General features: G+C 37.2%; 7 protein-coding genes across 7 annotated transcripts; 5 read left to right on the top strand and 2 right to left on the bottom strand.

Moving 5' to 3' along the window:
- Positions 1-829: 829 nt before the first annotated feature.
- BDF20DRAFT_908452 (2-nitropropane dioxygenase) lies at positions 830-1,996 on the top strand (the record flags this gene model as incomplete). Its single annotated transcript, XM_053083481.1, has 1 exon — positions 830-1,996. The coding sequence occupies one exon, from the start codon at positions 830-832 to the stop codon at positions 1,994-1,996; it is 1,167 nt and encodes a 388-aa protein (XP_052931034.1).
- An 865-nt stretch (positions 1,997-2,861) lies between these two features.
- Positions 2,862-4,844, top strand: BDF20DRAFT_982884 (uncharacterized protein). Its single transcript, XM_053085146.1, has 3 exons — positions 2,862-3,220; positions 3,308-4,632; positions 4,701-4,844. The coding sequence occupies exons 1-3, from the start codon at positions 2,988-2,990 to the stop codon at positions 4,769-4,771; spliced, it is 1,629 nt and encodes a 542-aa protein (XP_052931035.1). The 5' UTR covers positions 2,862-2,987; the 3' UTR covers positions 4,772-4,844.
- A 1,011-nt stretch (positions 4,845-5,855) lies between these two features.
- On the top strand, positions 5,856-10,961 carry BDF20DRAFT_996633 (tRNA synthetases class II-domain-containing protein). Its single transcript, XM_053085423.1, has 8 exons — positions 5,856-6,195; positions 6,368-7,805; positions 8,243-8,304; positions 8,419-8,512; positions 8,595-8,868; positions 8,994-9,233; positions 9,332-9,583; positions 9,674-10,961. Exons 1-8 carry the CDS (start codon positions 6,000-6,002, stop codon positions 10,643-10,645), a joined length of 3,528 nt encoding a protein of 1,175 aa, XP_052931036.1. The 5' UTR covers positions 5,856-5,999; the 3' UTR covers positions 10,646-10,961.
- Positions 10,962-13,514: 2,553 nt separating this feature from the next.
- On the top strand, positions 13,515-14,194 carry BDF20DRAFT_901038 (uncharacterized protein). Its single transcript, XM_053082778.1, has one exon. It carries the CDS (start codon positions 13,643-13,645, stop codon positions 14,105-14,107), a length of 465 nt encoding a protein of 154 aa, XP_052931037.1. The 5' UTR covers positions 13,515-13,642; the 3' UTR covers positions 14,108-14,194.
- A 2,216-nt stretch (positions 14,195-16,410) lies between these two features.
- BDF20DRAFT_234825 (delta-6 fatty acid desaturase) lies at positions 16,411-19,074 on the bottom strand. Its single transcript, XM_053074977.1, has 6 exons — positions 18,989-19,074; positions 18,706-18,828; positions 18,449-18,628; positions 17,931-18,378; positions 17,115-17,703; positions 16,411-17,028 (listed from the first exon to the last, which is right to left on the bottom strand). Exons 2-6 carry the CDS (start codon positions 18,755-18,757, stop codon positions 16,849-16,851), a joined length of 1,449 nt encoding a protein of 482 aa, XP_052931038.1. The 5' UTR covers positions 18,758-18,828; positions 18,989-19,074; the 3' UTR covers positions 16,411-16,848.
- A 7-nt stretch (positions 19,075-19,081) lies between these two features.
- On the bottom strand, positions 19,082-20,560 carry BDF20DRAFT_901052 (rab11 protein). The gene is made up of 6 exons (XM_053082779.1): positions 20,453-20,560; positions 20,160-20,321; positions 20,017-20,050; positions 19,727-19,920; positions 19,534-19,614; positions 19,082-19,446 (listed from the first exon to the last, which is right to left on the bottom strand). Exons 1-6 carry the CDS (start codon positions 20,487-20,489, stop codon positions 19,316-19,318), a joined length of 639 nt encoding a protein of 212 aa, XP_052931039.1. The 5' UTR covers positions 20,490-20,560; the 3' UTR covers positions 19,082-19,315.
- BDF20DRAFT_901055 (uncharacterized protein) lies at positions 20,518-20,836 on the top strand. Its single transcript, XM_053082780.1, has one exon. The coding sequence runs from the start codon at positions 20,564-20,566 to the stop codon at positions 20,732-20,734; it is 171 nt and encodes a 56-aa protein (XP_052931040.1). The 5' UTR covers positions 20,518-20,563; the 3' UTR covers positions 20,735-20,836.
- Positions 20,837-21,278: the final 442 nt, after the last annotated feature.

Raw genomic sequence — 21,278 nt, forward strand, 5'->3', positions numbered from 1 at the left:
AGTAAAAACCACATTTATGGAGAAGAAACTGTGAACGGGTATAGAGGTATAAGTTAATTTAAAAGGAAAAAGAACAGGAAAGATGAAAAATCATTGTGTAGGATTGCATAAATCACGTCGAATCGTGTTTTTTTATTCTGAATTTAACGCCTTCCAGTGACTGTTGACCTCAATTCACAAAGGACCCAGTCGGTACAATTCTGGTGATCTACCAAAGTACTTCACTTCCAAATATATACATCCTATAAACCATTGATTTATTCGTTATCTGTTGTCTTTAAATTTCATGATAAAGGTTAGAGTTAATTATCAAGGCTACATAATCGCCTTAGAGACTAACTAGGCCAGTATGAAACATCAATTCTTGCAATCTTTAGTTGACAATTTTTTATGCTAGAAACTTCGTTTTTCATTGTCTCGACGAATATGCGTGGCATGCCATAAGCTTTATAATTCTTACTGTTGCTTATTTATAGAATATATGGTTGCATGTATACGTAGGCACGTTTTTTAAAGGAAATCATTTTTGAGTGTATTATTATTTTGAATGTCCCCTTGTTCAAAATTGTATTGGCCAATAGAATAAAATGACAAGTTACATTCTATTTACAAGGAAAGCAAAAGTTTTGGTGAAGCTAACTCTAATTTATATAGACTCACCAGGAAGAATCGGCGTAGAATTGCGCTTGGGACTGTCTTGTACCTTTTTCTTCGGGCAATAAGCAACTTGTGGAATGGTTCTCTCACGTCTCTTTTTCTTCTCATTTCTTTTCAAGTTTTCTTCTTTTATCAAGGTCGAATGGCAACAACACATACAACCTCGTCGCTTATGGCGACAACTTTAACCCGTGCATTGAAAATAACATATCCTATTATCCAGGCACCTTGTGCTGGCCATACTGGAAGTGATTTAGTAGCCGCTGTCAGTGAAGTGGGAGGCCTTGGATCATTGGGAGCTGGAATGATACCTGCTGATGAACTTCGAACTCTTATCCGATCTATTCGAGCCAAAACATCGAAGCCTTTCGCTGTCAATCTCTTTTGTCGTACTACCAAAGCGCCTACTGAAGCAGAGCTTAACAAGCATTATGCGCCTACTGATGATGTGCTAAACAAAATCCGTCAGGAGCTAAGCTTGCCGCAACCTGAGAAGTTCCAATTAAGGTCTCCGCCATTTGATGCTCAAATCAATGTACTGTTAGAGGAGCATGTTCCAGTTGTTTCATTCACATTTGGTCTTTTACCAGATACAATACTTCAAAGATTTTGGAGTAACGGCACATTTCTTATTGGTACAGCGACGACGGTAAATGAAGCTAAAGTACTAGCAGGATTGTGTCCTACAGATCCGACGAGAAAGGCAGATGCTATTGTATTACAAGGTTTGGAAGCGGGTGGTCACCGAGGCAGCTTCTCACCGGTAATGAGGGACGTGGCTGATGAGGATCAAAAACAATTACCTACTGAAAAGTTGGTCAAAGCTGTTCGATCCATTTGCGATCGCTTTCCTATCCCCATTATTGCTGCAGGAGGCCTATCGACTGGGGAAGATGTATATCTTGCTCTGAACGATTGGAAGGCTGATGCTGTTGCTTTAGGTACTTTATTCATGCTGGCGAAAGAATCAAGCACGCCCACAGCACATCGCAAATTTTTGTTAAACTCGGCTAACGTCGCAGAGCAAACCAAAATCACAAGGGCTATTACTGGTAGATACGTACGTGCTTATCCTAATTTGCTGATGAAGCGCATTGAGGACGTTATTTTTGAGCAAAGCAATGGTGACGACTCAGTTATACCACACTATGATATCCACTCTTCAAAGACCAAAGACATTGCAACATATGCAACTAAGTGCAATTTAACAGATTATATGTTATTGTTAGCAGGCCAAAATGCATCTGCTGCTGCAGAATTTTCTGACAATGGCACCTTAAATGCAAAGCAAATTTTGGATAAATTAGTAACGGATGCACATCAGCGAGTAAAGGGCTAATCGGAATCTATGCTAGATGGTTTATATTCGATAAATAAAACTTACATAAAATTCCATATTGCAGTTCTGCTGAGATAAAAGAGTGCTTGATGGCCAAGAAGTGTAACATAGCAAAATTTCTGAATATCTTACACATGATCCATAAGGCTTCATGGTAAACTCTTACTGGGGCCCTCTGCATGCTTTACTTTCATATACTCGAGGAACGACTACGATTCAATGTTGCATACAATTGGTTTACATCAGTGTATGATCTGTATTTTTAGTGAAAACACTGCTTAAAAACTCACTGTGTACCAATAGAAATATTCTTGAGGGGCCGCAGTCCTTCATTTTTGTAAAATATTCTATAGCAGAGACAATTATATATCTTTTGCAGATGAAGTGGCGGAACGATGGAAAGCCAATCTTGAGAAGAAAATGGTATCTGTCAATGTACCCTAGTAAGAAGACTTGACATGGCATGATGTGTTACAAAGCGATATGCCACACTAGTTGGTCTTACGCTGTTCAAAACATACAAATAGTTATGTGAAGAGCTTCCTTCCAAGCATCCAAAGCAAAAAAAATAAAATATAAGTAGTTTGAGAAGGCGCCTTGAGAGAACTTATACCTTGCTTCAACTATGTCTTATGGAAGAATTATTAAGCATTTTGATATTTTACTGCCGATATAAAGACACCTCGATGATGAAGAAGTAATATTGGAAAGAAGCGTGAATTAGCAAACTCCGGTATGTGGTTGCTGGCTGTCTGTCACCTTAGGCTGCACTAAACAATTAAAATTAAGAGCGGATCTACTCTAAACAAAAGAAAAAAGAACAAAGGACCAATCAGATGACCTGCCCTTAATTTTTGGTTAACAAAAACTGTTTTCTCCTCCCCCTCAACTTTTTAACGGTTTTTTGTTATTAACTCTTGCTTTTTTTTCGTTCCTTTTGTGCTTGATTCCCTTTTTCTTTCCTTTTAAAATAGTTTGAAATACGAATAAAATGATTCGGCTACAACGGCTAGTGTATTATACGTTAAGTATAGCCTTTTTTATGTTCATTTCATTGTCTTTATTACCGTATTTGAAGACAAGCCAGACTACTACTTCAACCACAGTAGCATCATCATCATCAGCAGCAGCAGATAATCTGTCAGCACAAGATGCTAAATCAACTTTAAATAACCCCAAATTAATGTCAAATGAAGAGCGCTATCTATCATGGTTTCCTCATAGGTAATTTGCACATCATATAACTCTGAACTAATCATTTTGTATCCCCACTAATTTTGTTTTTGTACTTGTTTCTTGTTTCTATGGCAGTGATTTTCCAGAACAACAAGAATCATTTAGGAATGCACTTCGATTAGCCTTAGAAACGAAGCGCACCATTATTGCACCTATGTTGAGAATCAACAAAATATATACTTGGTTACCATTCGAGGCGTTAGCTAAAAGATACGAAGCCATGGATGCTAAAGAATTATGTCAAAGAGGAGAAAAAGACTCTGTCTTTTGGCAAACCGAATTAGAACCTTGTGATACAATCAACGATTGGATTGAAGTGCCATGGTCAACAATCATGGATTTGGAAACAATTAAACGAGAATATGGTATCAAGATTATTGAAAGAACTCAAGGCCATGGTTGGGGTATCCATGAGACAGCTCCTATTAAAGAAAAGATTCTACCTGAGGATGTGGTTGTAGTTGATGTAATGTCCTTTAAGGAAAACGGATCAGACTGGGAACATGTTGATCTTGCTCAAGAAGCGCTGAAAGCAGCAAGACAAGGATCACTCAATAGATTTACCAACTGGATCCAATCCTATTTTGCCACCAAAAATTCTAAAGATGCTCCATTAACACAGCCCTTAAAGAATGTATTTTATGCAGACCAATTGAATGCTATTGATGCAAAGATTATTCAGTTTGGTGCTTTAAATTCAGCAGCACGCTATGAAACAACTACAAGTGACATTCAGAAGCAACTGCGAAAGGCGATGATGAAAAATAGATTTTTAGTGCCTGATCAAACGAAGCAATTAACACAACAAGCAGATAAAATCGTGAATGTGTTGGGAGGAAAATCTCATTTCAGTACTTTAATTCTAAACATGACGAAAATTGTTGCTATGGATGCCAAAGCCGGTGTTTTGAAAAACATAGATCCGAACCAAGAGTTACCAACTACAGTAGACGAATTGTCTGACGAGTCAAAAACAGAATTGATGGAGGCAATCGTGCTTGAACTTTTTGGTGATATTCCAATTAATCAAGCTGTTTCTGCTGCTATGCCAATCAAGTCTTCACGATTATCAAATATACTCAACTCTAGAGGCAAAATCGTCACCGATCCTGTTGATAGACTGGAATTATTAGAGGCCTGTGTTGAGTATCACAAGAACATTGAAAAGCGTTATCCTGTCTATTATTTCATCAACGATAAGAAAATTGCAGTTGAATCAAGACCTGATATTTTTGGACCTTTATTGAAGATGTTTCCTTGCACATTTACGCAAAATGATATGATAAATTGGGGTTACCAGTCTGACTCTTATTTGAATGGAGTACCGCATTTGAATGATCCTAATGTGGATTATGAAAAGCTTTTCCAGCCATTGTTGAATATCCTGATTGCTCAAAAAGGTAACAATTCAAAGAACATGGTTCTCTAAACTAGCCATAGACTAACATTGTTCTATGTTTACTACTAGGATATTCTTTCTTTGAGCTTCCCACTACACCTCTAACACGTTTTCTTAACTGGACTCCCAAAAACAAATAATAAGAGTATATAATATCCCATGTAAAAGTTATCTCGGACGAAAATAAAAGTAAAAAGACATTTTAATAACGGCATGTATTTTAAGGGCTCTAATTGATGTGCTTCAACCATTGTATCCTCGCTCTCCATGATCTTATTTCATTACAAAAGTGTATGCCAGATTGATGGCTCTCCATAAAAAAAAATGTAATCAGGTAGGTGAATATAACGTATCAAAATAAGGACATATATGAACATAACTTCTGTTAGACATAAAGAACAGCAGAATACATAAACAGCTCTGATTGATAAATGTTTTCTCCGCGTAATGGACTGGGTTCTAAGATATTGTGATATTCTGCTCACGCATACAGACAACGTACCATAAAGAAAACAATCAGGTTTTTGTTGATTCGTGAAGTTTACTTATCAGTAAAATACCTGTTTTGGTTCATATATTGACAATTATCATATACGTTTTAACCTTAGTCATCAATACATTCCCTTTGAGATATTTGTGTCTAGAATATCCTTCCTAAAGCGTCGTTAAGACGCCCCCACAGGATTTTCTTGGCGGACGCTCAATTTCTCTCTTTCTTTTCACAGCCAGATGATGAACCTGTAAATCAGTAAAACAGTTGCATGATTCACAGGTTTCACTTTCCATAAAGGAAACGGGGATTACGTCTGATTCATAGAATTTGCCATTTCAAAACCTATTGTTTCCCATATCTTATCATACATGACTTTACCCCACTTTCTTCCTTGCTTATTAAGCTCGGTAAATAAAGCATTTGACATGAATCTACACAGATATTGCGTTTTAAATCAATGTCCCTTTCCACATACTCTAAGATACATTTCGAGGATATAAAGTGTGTTTGATGGTCATTTTGATGCTACCCTTTTATCATTATGATTATAGTTCGAATAAACTTAGTTTTGTCATTTTCTCTTTTTTTATGTATTTTTCAGAAAATTGAAACTTGATTTTCAGCAAGGCCAATATGATAAGCTATAAACCAATATGATGTCATGATTGAATCAGGTAGTCTTTGATGAGAAGTAAAAAAAAATTATGTATAAATATAATGTCTACGAAGATACAATAAGTATATAACAAGCTTCTTTACACGTTACTCTTTGTTTTATTGTCTTTTCTTTTATTATTATTTTCTTTTGTACCATTCCTAAATTCAATTTCTTCAAACTTACCAACAACCCATTGAAAAAGTGATAGACAGATACAATGTATAAAGCACCTTTAAGTAAAATCCAATTTATCTCACGTCAACGCGCAACAGTTAGCCGACGTTTGATGTCAACTCAAGAACAATCTCGACCCACTACCGATGGTGGAGGAAGCAATGCAACTGCGTTAGTCGCAGCTGTGCTCGTAGCTGGTGGTGGTTACTACTTTTACAAAAAATCCAAAGATAAAGAACGTAAGTACTTACTATTTAAGCATAAACTACGACTTCACCATTAAGAGGCGATATTCGCATGATAATAATTGTCTTCTCCGTTCAGTTTATGAAAAGGGTGATCCAGAAGTTACTCAACGTGCCCAAGACAACGGACAAACATATGCTAACGATTTGAAACGTGATGTTGAAGGTCTTGGTCATAAAGCGGCTGAAAAGGTTAGAAGTGCTACCGATTCTGTTGCCGGTGAATTCCAAAACGCCACCAACCAAGGCTCTAATAACGAACGTAACCCCATGGTACGTGAAAAGATATCTTCGGAAAGCACTAAATCCCCCAAGGAAAAGAAGGAAGAAGCACACGCCAATGAAAATGTCAAGGATACTAGCACTTTAGTTGGTCGTGATTCTGATAAAACCAAGAAGGTATGGGAAGACAAGGAAAATGAAGATGAGGCTAAGCGTGTCCCATCTAAAGTAGCTGCCGCTTCACCTTACGAAGATGAAAAGAAGGGTGGATTCTGGAACTATCTTTTTGGCGGCAGTGCTACTAAAGAGACTGACATACCAAGGCCACCTGTCGAACAAGAATCCAAGCACAAATTCGATACCGCATCCACTGCTCACGGTAACCCCATGGTTTATGAAAAGGCCTCTACTGAACGAACAAAACCATCTTGGGAATCGCGTATGGAAGAACACGCTTATAACAATGTGCGTGATACAAGTACTCTTGTGGGTAAGGACACTGAAAAGGTGCGTGGTGTTTGGGAAGACAAGGCTATCAGGGACACTGGAGGGATTCCTGTTGCTCAGGAAAACCCGAGTTCTTTCTGGTCCAAACTGTTTGGTTCCTCTTCATCCACTGTTGAAGACGATGCTAGAAAAGCTAAAAATGAAGTCAAGGACAACGCTAACGAAGCTTATAACGCCGCAAAGAACAAGGCTGAATATGAAACCGACCGCCTCAAGAAAAACGTCAGCGGTACCGTCGACGACCTGAATGAAAAAGCTTATCGCGAAGCTGACCGTCTTCAATCAGGCTGGAACAAACTCAAATCAGATGTGAAAGAAGAAGCTCAATCCGCATATGATTCTGCCGCTGAAACTGCTTCCAATTTGTCTAACCGACTTAAGCATGAAACTGATCGTGCTGCTTCTGATCTTGAACAAACACAACGTGATGTCAAGGCGAAGGGTGCTGAATGGAAGCAACAAGCTGCCGATCGTTTCCAAACCGAAAAGGATCGTGCCAGTGGTACTTTGAACGATTTGCATAAAGAAGTTTCTGCTAATGCTGATAAATGGAAGTCTCAATCTGAGCAAGCTGCTAAGAGCTGGTACGAAAAGGGCGCTGAACAGGTCAAGAGTGGCTTCTCTAATCTTAAAGAAACTGCTGATAAAGATCTCCAATGGGCCGAAGACAAGGCACGCAATGGCCTCTACACAGCCAAGGAAGAAGTGGACCGTTTATTGGGTTATGAAAAGCCAAAGGATAGCTCTTTCTTAGGTAGCGTAGCTCGTGGTCAAAATTATGCTGAAGAAGAAGAAGGCGTCTTAAGACATACTCGTCATAACCTTGGCCGTGTCCCTGCTTCAGTTATCGTTGCTAATGCACATGGAAAGAATTGGTAAATCCGTTCTTCTTCCGAACATATCATATTTTGATCTTGTTTTTATTATACAAAGATGATGATTTGTCTACAAACAAGCTGACTAGTTAAAAGCCACTCTTGGCTTTGTTGTAAATATATTTCTTTCATGCTCTTTTTCTACTTTTCATTTCAATAAACTTGTACATTATTATTGGTTTTTCATCAAATCATCAAAATAAGAACGCTGCATGAATCTGAGTATCGTACACATTGGAGATCGGCGGGGCAAAACACCGCCCTGTCAAAAAGCCAAAAAAGATCATTAAAGAAATTGAACTACATTTAGTTATACCTTTGCAAATGTCATCGCATTTTCGAACGTGTTTACGGTTTATAAACAGAGCGGCTTTTTGCCATCAACCTAAATCGCCTGTTATTCGAAGAACAACGATCTGTCAATTACGAAAAATAAGCTCAACAGCTAGTGTACGAGAGCAATATTTACATGGTTATAAAGACAATGAAAGATACCACGGTAAAGAGGGAAAGAGCATATATGTTATATACATGCTTATAGTCTTATTCATATTTCTTACTTGGATTAATTCCACGAAACGTGCACAACTCTCACTCCCCTTGTCTCATTCAGGCGCATATCCCGATCGAACTCATTACTGTGGTCACCTTCGAGCATCGCATGAAGGTGACAAGGTTGTATTGTGTGGTTGGGCACAGCCAACAAGGTATAACTGACGAAATAAATATAGTTTGCCAACAATACTATTCATATATAATGCTTCCCCACTAAAAAGATTGTTGTTATAGACATTTATCTCAAGATTTGATATTCTTGCCGATAAAGGATCATACAGGGGTGACCCAACTTGTATATAGAGATAGTAATCAACAGCTTAAATCACAGATACAATCTTTATCGCCGGAAAGTGTTATCTGTGTAGAAGGTGTTGTGAGGAAAAGACCGGAAGGAATGGCTAATAGTAAACAAGCAACGGGTGATATTGAGGTGGATATAACAAAGCTGTATTGCTTGAATCCAGCTTCACCATCGTTGCCTTTCTGGCCCCATCATCCAGAGCTTGTAAGTAGCGATTAAAGGAGGGAGAAGAGGAACAGGGCCAATTGATTCTAGGAAAGAAAGAAAGAAAGGGGAAATAGTTAATACTCTATTTCTTTTTGTTTGTTTTTTTTCTGCCCTTGAACAAGCCAAATGAAGAAGTCAGACTACGCTATAGATATTTGGATTTACGTAGAGATGAGCTTCAACATCATATTCGTCTTCGATCTTTGATTGCAAACACTGTGAGAAACTATTTGACAGGAAACGGGTTTACAGAGATTGAGACACCTACTTTATTCAAATCAACACCTGAAGGGGCTCGTGAATATATTGTACCTACTAGGAAGAGAGGCGCTTTTTATGCTTTACCACAAAGTCCGCAACAGGTTAGAAGAAATTGGAAATTATACAAAGAGCGAAGGATTATTATAGAAAGCTCATTACTGTTATTTTGTTCTTTATCTTCTATACCCGACAAAATCAGCATAAACAAATGTTGATGGCGGCTGGATTCGATAGATATTTTCAAATAGCTCGTTGCTTCAGAGATGAGGATTTGAGAGCTGATAGACAACCCGAGTTCACTCAAATTGATTTAGAAATGTCCTTTGCCAAAGTAAAAGATGTACAAGGTATTATTGAAGGCATGGTGTCCGATATATGGGATAGAGCTTTGGGCATCAAACTAGCAAAAGACAATTTCCCTCATATGACTTATACTGAAGCCATGTCCAAGGTAAAAAAGAATATATTCCGGAAAGAAATTATACAGAGGTTAGGAGCTACACCATAAGCAAGGTATACTAAAAAGAAGACTTGCTGTTAGTATGGATCAGATAAACCAGACCTTCGTTTTGATATGAAGATTAATCAAATCGAAACTTATGCAGCAGATATAGCTCAAGAAAATGCATTTGACTGTATGGTTGTCAAACAAGGATCAAAAGCGATCAGCGGAGGGGAGCTCAAAACATTGCTAAAGGAGCTTGCTCTAACTAACAGCAAGGATATCGCTTTTGTGAAAGTGAACGAAAACAATATCTCTTCATGGCCCGCCAAATGTGTTACTTTAAGGCATTCTCAAGTACTACGCAATCAGGTAAATCAACTGAATGCATCGCTCAATATTCAACTAGGTGACTTGGTGGCAGTTCACAAACGTCCAACTTATTTGTACGGTGGAAATACTACCATGGGACGTGTACGTCTTTACTTGGCCAACCTTATGCAGCAAAAGAAGCTATTAGAATGCGCGACAGAAAAGTACAAATTTTTGTGGGTCGAATCTTTTCCTCTGTTTACACCCGCTGAAGAAAATGCTGATCAGCAGCCACAAAAAGAAGGACAGCGGAAATGGGAATCAACACATCATCCTTTTACAGCGCCCTACGATGAAGATATTCCTCTTTTAGCCACTTCGCCGGAAAATGTCAGAGGACAGCATTACGATTTAGTGTTGAACGGTATGGAAATTGGCGGAGGCTCAATTCGTATTCACTCGCCCGTGATGCAGACGTTTATTCTCGAACAAGTATTACGGCTGCAGAGACACGAATACCAACGATTTGATCATTTAATTGACGCATTGGGTGGCGGCTGCCCTCCTCATGGAGGTATTGCTTTAGGTTTTGATCGACTCATGGCTATTTTGTGTGGTACACCTTCCATTCGTGATGTGATAGCGTTCCCTAAAGCCGCTGGCGGTAAGGATTTCGTGGTGAATAGTCCTTCAGAAGTAACAACGGCGCAATTGAATGAATATGGATTGCAATTGACAGCCGTTAAAACGAACGAATAACATTATTCCAGTAAAGTGTTTTGTATCATTTATCAAATAGACAAAAAAAGTTTTTCAGACTTCAGTTTTATTTTTTTTTCGGTTGGTTGTATCATAGCTCCCTATTCAACTTTTGAGAATTGAAAACTCTTATAAGACATGCTGAAATATATTGACAGGAATGAGTTGCTGTAGTCGATAAAAGTTATCTACAGTCAACAGATTAAATCTAAATTCCAGTGTGTTTGAGCAAAAGCGTTACGCAGTGTAGATTGTTGTGCCTTTTTCGCGCCTATCGGCAATTATCTGAATTTTGCTGCTGCCGCTAGGTTCCTCATCAATGCATACCAAGGTCAATTATTGGATAGAACGACAATCACAACAAAGAGAAAGGTCAAAGGAGCATGAGAAGTACTTACTGAAAGCACTATAAAGTCATATTTAAATCATATTTCGAGCATTCGAAACCATAGAGATAGCAGTTATGTTTTGCTACAATAAGAAAGCATTTTATGCCTACGAGCATGTTGGATTAATCAAACCAGTTTGTGTGGTAAGGAAGAGTAAGCTTTTTGATCTTTTCAGCTAATTTCAAATACAGATATGAGCCAAGTAAGCATTTAGAAGACATCGAGGACGTTGATGTGAACTTTCACCATACAGTCATAGACTGTTATAAGGATGAATGATGTTTCAACAGACTTTTGCATTCTTTTACCGAAGCTTTGTAGTTAGCTGCATCACCTATCCACTTATTTATCAGTAAGACAGAGATATATAACAAACCTGAATTTTGTGCGGCACGTATAATTCTATGCGCATCATAAGCGTACTTGCATAATCTAAAGTAATGATATGGAAAGATTTTTGACTGATGACAAACAATCAATATTTGCAATAGAACTCGATATGCAAACATAATTCATGGTCTGATTGCATATTTTTTATTATTGATGCTGCTTGTAAGATCAGAAGTTTTTAGATTCTCTATGGCCATATCAATATCATGATTGATGCTTCATTATGCATAAATATTTTTGTCAACTGTCAAATTTTTATTCTCATGTGATTATATAAAGCCACTGTCTTCGGGGAGTAAATGATATAGCCAGGAGACTCCTTATCACAGTGTCCCATAGCTGACTAAAAAAGCGCAGACAAATTTCTATATTGATAGGAGAGGACCATTTCAAAATAAGACTTGCTTGGTTGAGATTATCATTTTTTATGGTATTCGCTCAGCATAGATACAGACTAAGTTTTTTAGCTATAAAAAGATAAAAAAAAGGGATTTATTATTCTATATATTCATAGTTACTTTGAAATTTTAAAGCAGGAAGGGAGCAAGGAACAAAGACTTACTATTCTTGTATTTTACAGGGTTTATACACCACCCCTTTGCGTCTGCGATATTAACAAAGTTTATTCGAGATATGCTATAATACTAAAAAAAAAAATCTATAGCAGGTTATGAGCATGACTATAGTATAGTCATTCTTGAACAAAAGTAACTTCTCTATTTTCAAGACACAGCTAGATTACTTTCATTAAAACCCCTAGCTATAGTTGAATAACAATTATTCATCAGCACTTATAAAAAGAGTTCGTTAAAAAGAGATATTGGAATGGTTTTTTTTCTTTTTCTATTCTTTTTTTTTTTTGGTTTTCTGCATCATGCTAGTATGTGATTTGACATATGATATAATCATTGTGGGGATGAACAATAAAAAAAAAAAAAAAAGGAAAAAAGCTATGAAAAGGTGTGCTAAGGCGTATAGCTGATAGGTTTCTGAGTAGAAAGGAGGTGAAGCGTTATACGCTTTAAAATGAGGGCAACGCTAAAAAAAAGTCTGAACGAGTCGAATAGCCTAAATACTATAATCTGAAGAAAGTTTGACTACTTTATACAGAAACGACAAACGACAGATATAAATTAAAATTGAGATTCATGATCTGCCGAACGATTTAATCTATTTAGACTTTCTCCTTGATAAAGATCATAAGAATTTTCATATTCAAAAAAAAAAAAAAAGCTTGTTTGGGATGTTGCGGAAAAGTAATAAAAAAATATGAAAGGATAATGCAGTATCCTTATTGTTTCTAGGATATCACTGATAGTTCATAAAAAAGAAGGTACAATAGGGCCCTCTTTTAGCTTTTTTTTTTTTTCTTTTTTTTTTTTTTTTCCTCTTTTTACTCTTTCCTTCCTCTTCTCTTCCACTCTTCAGTATAACCCAACATTTATCTTCTGACAAGATGGCCTATATTTTTGATAATGTCTTTTTAGTGCTAACTATGGGTGTTGCATGCGTAAGTTCCGCAAATGCATCGCAATTTTAATCATTATAGACTGACGGCCATCCTTGAATTCTAGTTGACATGGCTGATAACATTTATTGGCGCTTGTATATTTAGAGACGGCATTACAGGCGGTGGATGGTGGATTCTCATATTTGAATTCTTCTTAATATTTGGCATTTGCATCAGTGTGTGTACTGGAGCCTTTTATAACTATCGATTGTCGGTAACGTATCTGCAATAGTGTGTGTCTGTTTATGCTTACCCGCGCCTAATTGTTATGCATCCATGTCTTCGAATGTGTAGATTTTGACTTTCCTAGCAGCTAGTATTGGTTTAGTCATCTATCAGCTTGATTATGTTGTACCTGTGAACAAGTTTGAATCTGTTTATCGAGGTGGTGCTGGGGCATATGCTGCAGGTTATACATTGTTAATGATGATTCAGGTACGAGATTTTTTCTTTAAAAAAAAATAAAACCAGCACAAATTAAAGTCAGTTAGATAAACTTTACTCGTAACCTTCATTTGTTAGTTTTCTTGGATCATTATTTTTGGCTGTGAACCGAACAGTTACTTGGGTAGATACGCACCTACATGTAACTATGGGAATGCGGTGGGCGTTCATCACCATCATCATCAAAGAAATGGTAGCAGCAGTCGACAACAGCAGCAGCAACAACAACTGCCTCAGTACAAGTCAAGTCAAGCTCCCTATGAAATGATGATGTCGGGTTCCAGTGGAGACAAGACAATGTTAATCTCTTCTCCCGATTCAGCTAATATTCCTTCCAACACCATATCCACTACAACTGGCGGCGTCACACCTCCAAGCAGTTTTAACATGAACAATAACAGTAATGGGATGGCACATAATGTCACAACGGCACCTATCACAGCGCCAAGGATGACCGCTGCAACCGCTGATACCATCAACAACTCAACAACACCATTAATTCCTACTACAACAGCTTCAACAGATACAAAGGTGATTGATCCTATTATCGACATTACTGCTACATCTGCTACTACCAATATTACGACACCTGTTACAAATACTGCTCCGGGTACAGCACTGACAATCACAACGGCACCTTCTGCTACTGTTGCTCCTACTACTGCTACAGCCGCAATTAATCTCGTCTATAAAGAAAAAGTACAAGCGTTACATGCATGTAAAATATAAACCTCTATTGGTATTTTTCTGATTCTCAAAATTCTTATTGACTTTGACTCTCTTTTTCTCATTACATATACACACATACACATACCTCTCTAAGATCAAGCAAACCCGGAAGATCCAAATGAACTTAGTTTCACTAAAGGTGAAATATTGGAGATAGTCGATAGAACAGGAAACTGGTGGCAAGCACGTAAATCAAATGGAGCTGTAGGAATCATACCTAGTAATTATGTAAGTTGAATGATGCGTCGTTCAAGATAATATACAAATGATCTAAAATGCAAGTGCATACGTATTAACCAATATCAATTTTATGCATGCAATAGTTTGCTTCGGAATAAAATCATTCAAGCTGTAGGAAACAAACCCGCTCTACATCATAAAACATACATTGTAACTTTTTTCTATCTTAAACAACTCACAATAAGCCTTAACTTTAGTTTGATGAATCAAATAATCTAATTTTCCGCAATTCATAATCTCTATTTTGTATTTAAATGCCATACTTTCTTTCTTGGAAATATCTTTTTCTATTTAAACTTCAAAAATAAAACATACAACTCATCCTTTATCAGGATCAGTCTTTCGTAACAATTGAATGCTTATTTCCTGAGAATACAATGGGATGTAATAGAAACGAGGCATGATTGGTTGGTGCTAATTGTCTGTAATGATGCCATCCTTTCGATATAATATACTAATAGAAAAGTGATACATTCTACTATCTGATACCTATTACTGACACCACAGTAAGTTTCGGTGACGGTCTCTTTTTTCTGTCTTGTTATTTTTAACGTGGGAGTGAACCCTAGCCTGATCAGATGCTGTTTGTCAAACTTTATCTCGTCTATTTTTACTAGAAAACCTTCTGAAATGTTCTTTATACCAAGTCAAATCTTAATGAGAAGACTGGTGCGTGTTTGTGTGTGTCTCCATACGATTACATAAGGTACAAAAACCAAGAAAAAAAAAAACGAACGGGCCTCTTTTCCGAGCTCCTTGTTTTGGTGCACTGTACGTAACCAAACCGTAATTTTTTTCTTTTTAAACTTTTCTACAAAGTAAAGTTTTTCGGTCTAGGTTGCTTTGTTGCGAGGGCGTGTCTGCGGAGTTCCGTTATTCAAAAACCTAGAAAAAAAGCAGGATGCATTTATGATAATGCTACAAATGGAGATGATGAACAGAGATAAGGCTTTAAGCAAAGTCATCGCCTTAGAGAGTGAATTCCACGTCATTTTATTCTTCAATGACATGAGCCAATGGGGGAATGTAGCAAGGTTTATTTCTTTGGAAGCGAGAGGAATACGAAGAGTTGGTATACGATGTATTATTATTGCAGTCGTTGCTGCATGAACTGAAATAGATAGATAGATATATACAAAATAAAGAAAGGAACGGTAATGTACAGTATGGGATGAAGCTCCTATCCCGAAGTAACTAATAAGCAAGCGAGCCTCGTTGTTGCAGCCATTGATTTACTTGCTGCCTTGGTAATGGCTGCTGCTGTCGTTGTGTGTTATAATAGACGTTATCAGCTTCTTTTGTTAGTGCTGTAGTAGTGGTTGATACCGCTGTGTCAACAAACTCGGGAAAGGATACATAGGTCTTTTCAAAAAGGGATAAAGTTGCATTAGCTGCTTCTGTTGAGTTCTGATTCGCAGTACTGTTACTACTTGACTTTTGATAGTCGAAAGATAGTTTCAACGTATTTACAAGTTGATTTAATAGATCACGTAGAGTAAGTTGATTCATCTGCTGCATTACAAAATTAGAATATAGAGAAATGATAAAGAGAATGTTGAAGTTGTAATTGAGCGTTGCCTAAAACAAGAGATAGAGAGAAAGAAACAGCTTTTGGTTTATTAACCGAGCTTTTTTGGTTTTTTGGGTAGGAGGTATTTATATAGACTTGCATTATTTCAGATCCAGCAAACAATCTCCGGCAGACAGTTCTCCTCCAAAAAAAAACTAAAAAACGTTTTTTCCTTTCAGAGTAATTCCGTACACTTCTGTGAACTGGATACCTTTTTCATGAATAGTGAGTCCCACGTGGAGTTGGGTTACTCAAAAAGAAGCAAAACGATATTTACAGCGAGATGATATCACACAAATTATTAAAGACAAATCATCTTCCTTCGTGAATTAACTACAAAAAAAGCTTTCTTTTTAATGAAGAGAGACATGGCTCATATTACAGACCCTGGGGCAGTGTTACTCGCCTTGGTTCATGTAAGTCACCGTCTGCTGAACAAGAAACTTCTGTATGTGACTGTGATTCTGATTCGTTGTACTTATTCCAAATTGCTTTGTGTAGTCTAGAGTCTCGCTGTCGATCTCCCTTTAATTGAATATAGTATGACTTGAGAGCACATGTGCTTTTACTTCCATTTATATTGGAATGTATACTATCAACGGCTTTAGCTATATCTCTCTCCCAACTTGATACTTTACAGGAGGACTATGATCATTTAAACTCCACTTCAAACTTATGGAAAAATTTTTGTTGGTTTCTGATGATTAAAAAACCATTGCCCCCACTTGCACATTTACAGAAAACTGATACAAGTTTGTGCCTTGATTTCTTCACAACGGCAACTGAACATCATCTCAACAAAACTGTCGCATTGGAAATATCCTGCACCTAATGGATATAATATCATCGGCAGGATTCACTTTTACATTATCATGTACATTAGCTGTAACTACTATGGTTTATTCGAGCAATTTTGAAGAGGCTAGAACAACTAGAAAATTTTCTTTACCCATTTATAATTAAGTTTTTGCACAAAGTCCAATGTTTGCAAAACTTCAAATGTGCCTCCAATAAAACTGGTATCATGGTAAGGAATATCATATTTTTTAGCAAGCTGTTTCACCATGGGCTTGATTTTCGATAAATTATGACGAGGCATTTCAGGAAATACCTGATGTATAGTAGTAGAACAGGTAAGTATTGTCTCTATTCGATTCAGTACCTCTCTTTTTTTACAATAATTTGAATAAAACTTACATGATGCTCAATTTGATAATTCAATCCACCCATAATCCAATCGCCAAGGAACGAGCAGTTTACGTCACGGCCTGTGATTACTTGAAGCTCATAAAATTCAGTACGTGTTGCTTGTTCTGGGCTAAGCACAGGCATGCCATTATGGTTCATTGCAAAAACCAAAGCCAGCAAATATCCAGTTGTGATTTGACTCACGACAAAGAACAGAATGATACTTTGCCAACGGTAGCCGGTCCATGCCACTGTGCAGTATGTGAAAAACGCCCAATGAATCAACAAAAAGATACGCTCACTCAAAGTGATAAATCGAGGCTTGGAACTTATACTTTCATGTCGGTAAGAGTATATGACCGACTGAATGGCCCAGGAAAGACGAGCAAAGGCCAAGATGAAGAAATAGTAACGTGTTTGATGAGGTAAGATATGTTCGGCAATAAAGCGATCAAATCGACTGGCATTGTCCTTAAGGGAACCGTAGTAGTTGGCAGCAGCAAATTCGTCCCATAGCAGGATGGGCGCTGTGTCAATATCAGGATCTTCGCCAGAGACATTGGTGGCTGCATGATGCGTATTGTGCTTGTTCTTCCACCTATGTAAAATGTTGGTTTTTTTGTTAGATCTTTTTTATCCACAGATGTACAAGACCGCAAAAAAAAAAAAAAAAAAAGTTAAAGCCGAGCGCTCTCTCCGCCCCTTTTTATGATTGTTTTCTTTTCCCGCAAATGCGCGTCTTATCGTTGTTATCAAACGGTTTCAAAATTTCAAAGCGAACAATAGAGAGGACTTTTAAATGAGAAGAAAAAAATTCATCCTTACCAGGAGAGAGAAAAACCTTGTACTAAATTACCAAAGGTCACCAAGAATAAGTCATTGACGATAGGGTCTTTGATCACTTGATAATGGGCATAATCGTGAGCCAACCAACCACATTGTTGCCAAAAGAGACCCACAATCACAGCAGATGCAAGCACGGCCCAATTAGATGAACGGCCCCACCATTTCAGAATGGTTAATCCTACAACACATACAACCAAAGTAGACAGGACCTTATACCAGTAATAGAGCACATCGGCATCAAAATATCCCTCTTTTTCAAGTCGATTACGTAGTGTGCGGATCTCTTCAGCAAACGCGGCTGATTTACGTTTCTTCTCATTTTCTTCTGTGTGTATGCTGCTATCAATTATTTTAGGTTCACAATCACCTACATAGCAATTGGCTAAGCACTCATAAGCGGATGGTGGATGCATTTCACGGAACACGTCTGGACAGATGTAAATAAAGTTAAATAATTGATAGAATAATGAAGAGCAAGAGCTGCACTTTGACTATACCTGTAGCATCCCTTCCTTCCTGCGTTAAGATGACTCTTTCACCACCAGGGTGATCCGCCGCAAAGTCTGTGATATCATATACTTTATTTTCTACAACAATGAGTTTTCTAGCACCAGGCTTTTTATCCAAAACATCCTGATGAATAGAAGCCAATTCGGCACGCGTAAAGTAGTGCGGCACTATGTCATTCCAAGTTTATCATTATGAATATGAGCTTTTGGTGCCTGTCAATTTATTTGATGTAGTACATTGTTACCTGTGGCACCAGCATCTCTCTTATCCTCCTCTTTAATTGGGAAATGGTTCATCCTTGATCTTTCACTAGTCTCTAATAAATAGAACAAGAATGGCTTCAAAGTGACTAAAGGTTACTAGAATACTGAAGAGTAGGAAAAGAAAAAAAAATTTTTATATTGTTACAACCTACTCCAGCTTTTAACCGTTTATGATAAGGGGGTCTCGTTTTTTTTTTTTTGTTTCAATGTCCACATCCTGTCATTGGCGTTGTTCACGAACAATAAAACGGGTAGATGTTTTACCTGTCTTTTATTTTTCCCGTTGAAGTTGTCGTACTTTGTAATGGAAACGTCTAACTCTAGAAACTCTTTCTGTAGCAGACTCTTCTCTTTTTTTTTTTTTTTTTTTTTTTTTTTTTGGTTCATGAATAACTTTATTTATTTGGTATGACTGTTTAAAAAAAAGGAAAAGGAAAAGAGTTGTAAGAATGTTCAAGTTAGATATAAAACGTTGAATTATAAGAAAAAAAGATGACAAGAACACATTAGTATACATTATATAAAAAGGGAGGCGAGTAGAATAGTATTTTTTTTTCTTCTGCAGAGGAACAATTTATGTAAAGTGCAAATTTAACAACATCCACCACCTTGCTTGGCTTGTTCATCAGGTGTTTGAGAAACAAGGATAGTTTGGCCACTGGTAGGCTTGATGGTGTTATTAGAAGATTCTAAAGCTTTGTTGGATACGATACGATAAATTTCTATAAAAAAGCAAATTAAAGAAGCGTTATGAATGACATAAAGGACCCAAGGTCATTTTTCCTGCATTTCTCTATAAATATATTTACCTGTCAAAATCTGTTGGAAGGATTGATCAACATTGGTGGCATCCAAAGCAGAGGTCTCAATGAAAGAAAGACCGTTATCAGCTATCAAAGAGAAAGAAGGAAGCGAAAGGGAGAAGGAGTTGATGTTTGAGTGAAATGCATATAAATAAACAATCAATAAATAATAAACAATGAAATTGTCGAGCGACGTTACATGCAAATTGTTTAGCTTCGTCCGTGGGGACAGCTCGTAAATGTCTTAAATCACTCTTGTTACCAACAAGCATAATGACAATATTAGAGTCAGCATGATCACGTAATTCCTTCAACCAACGATCGACGCTTTCGTAAGTTGAGTGCTTGGAGATGTCATAGACCAATAAGGCACCTACTGCACCACGATAGTAGCTATTTCAAATTAAATTTGTTGTTGTGATAAGAATAAGGGATATGCATGTCGAACTTGTTGATTTGCAAGTGCTTGTACATTTCAAGAATACTTACGCACTGGTAATGGCACGATATCTTTCTTGACCAGCTATGTGTGATAATCATCAGGACGAGCAGTGTAAGCTTTGTTTTCGTGGCCCAAGGGTTATACACATCTCTCTTTCTTCTCTGGTTTCAAATGCTACTTTTTCTTTTACCTGTATCCCAAATTTGAGCCTTAATGACTTTGTTATCAACTTGAATACTTCTGGTAGCAAATTCAACACCAATAGTACTCTTTGATTCCAAGTTGAATTCGTTACGAGTAAAACGACTCAAAAGATTAGTTTTACCAACGCCTGAGTCACCGATGAGGACAACTAAACATCAAAGTAGGAATAATAAGCAATTCCGAGATGGAACAAGACTGATGAAGACATCTACCACGAAGACACTCCCTTCTTTTTTTTTTCTCTCTTTCTTCCTGTCACTAACTCAATATATATATTACCTTTAAATAGATAATCGTATTCTTCGTCTCGACTCATTTTATCAGTGCTTCTTTGTCTAGATGAGAAAGAAAAAAAACAAAAAAAAAGGGAAAGTGAGAAAAAAAAAAGTAATGTTGAATCAAATCCAAACGCACATATACACACACGCACCCACACACACACACACCAATGAATTTTTTACACCAACATTCGCGGTGTTACAACAGATTATTTCTTTGATTTATTCATTGCATGCACTCAACCTGTCACTACGGGTTCGGGCTTGTCTGCAGCAGAATTAATTCCACACCAGAAAATAGATGTCTTTAATTTTACGTAACAGCGACAGCAGGAGTAGAGTAGGTTGAGGAATTGATCTTTCAAAAGAAACGTGTTTCGCAGATGTACCTTTTTTTCAAAAAATCCAAATTTACTAAAGACGCTTGCTTTATATGTGAAGGCGTCACATGATATAAGCGCATTCATTCATTTATAAAAATTTGACGGGAGAAACTCATTACATCAACAGTTTTTAATACAGTGACAAAGTCACGTCAATGATTCTTTTGCGTACAAAATTAATCTCGGCTCATAAAGACAACATAAACTCTTTATTGTTTCGGAGGGAAGGTTTCAGGAACACGAAACTTGGATAACCTTCGTCTATGGATAGAAACCGTGTAGCCCATCAATTCAAGAAGTTCCTTGATTTTAAACAGCAGTCTCCATAATGATATTTAGAGCTGTTTTTTCTCTTTCTCAACCTCAAACTCAATCTTCCAACGAATGATTTTCTTTTTTCTATGTCTGTATTTGCCAAAAAAGGCGTATACACTTTGTCTGAAT

The sequence above is a fragment of the Mycotypha africana genome, assembly GCF_025528875.1.
Source record: "Mycotypha africana strain NRRL 2978 chromosome Unknown BDF20scaffold_16, whole genome shotgun sequence".
Taxonomy (NCBI): domain Eukaryota; kingdom Fungi; phylum Mucoromycota; class Mucoromycetes; order Mucorales; family Mycotyphaceae; genus Mycotypha; species Mycotypha africana.

Excerpts from the sequence above, each read along its gene's own strand:
- BDF20DRAFT_996633 (XM_053085423.1), top strand. The coding sequence starts at position 6,000 with ATGTATAAAGCACCTTTAAGTAAAATCCAATTTATCTCACGTCAACGC. Across the intron at positions 7,806-8,242 it reads AATGCACATGGAAAGAATTG|CTCAACAGCTAGTGTACGAG; the intron begins GTAAATCCGTTC and ends ACGAAAAATAAG. Across the intron at positions 9,584-9,673 it reads ATACTGAAGCCATGTCCAAG|TATGGATCAGATAAACCAGA; the intron begins GTAAAAAAGAAT and ends ACTTGCTGTTAG.
- BDF20DRAFT_234825 (XM_053074977.1), bottom strand. The coding sequence starts at position 18,757 with ATGAACCATTTCCCAATTAAAGAGGAGGATAAGAGAGATGCTGGTGCC. Across the intron at positions 18,629-18,705 it reads GAGAGATGCTGGTGCCACAG|TGCCGCACTACTTTACGCGT; the intron begins GTAACAATGTAC and ends GGAATGACATAG. Across the intron at positions 18,379-18,448 it reads GGAAGGAAGGGATGCTACAG|ACGTGTTCCGTGAAATGCAT; the intron begins GTATAGTCAAAG and ends ACATCTGTCCAG.
- BDF20DRAFT_901052 (XM_053082779.1), bottom strand. The coding sequence starts at position 20,489 with ATGAGTCGAGACGAAGAATACGATTATCTATTTAAAG. Across the intron at positions 19,921-20,016 it reads TATCGTGCCATTACCAGTGC|CTACTATCGTGGTGCAGTAG; the intron begins GTAAGTATTCTT and ends AATTTGAAATAG. Across the intron at positions 19,447-19,533 it reads CTTCCAACAGATTTTGACAG|AAATTTATCGTATCGTATCC; the intron begins GTAAATATATTT and ends GCTTTTTTATAG.
- BDF20DRAFT_901055 (XM_053082780.1), top strand. The coding sequence starts at position 20,564 with ATGTTGAATCAAATCCAAACGCACATATACACACACGCACCCACACAC.
- BDF20DRAFT_901038 (XM_053082778.1), top strand. The coding sequence starts at position 13,643 with ATGATGATGTCGGGTTCCAGTGGAGACAAGACAATGTTAATCTCTTCT.
- BDF20DRAFT_982884 (XM_053085146.1), top strand. The coding sequence starts at position 2,988 with ATGATTCGGCTACAACGGCTAGTGTATTATACGTTAAGTATAGCCTTT. Across the intron at positions 3,221-3,307 it reads CTATCATGGTTTCCTCATAG|TGATTTTCCAGAACAACAAG; the intron begins GTAATTTGCACA and ends TTTCTATGGCAG. Across the intron at positions 4,633-4,700 it reads TATCCTGATTGCTCAAAAAG|GATATTCTTTCTTTGAGCTT; the intron begins GTAACAATTCAA and ends GTTTACTACTAG.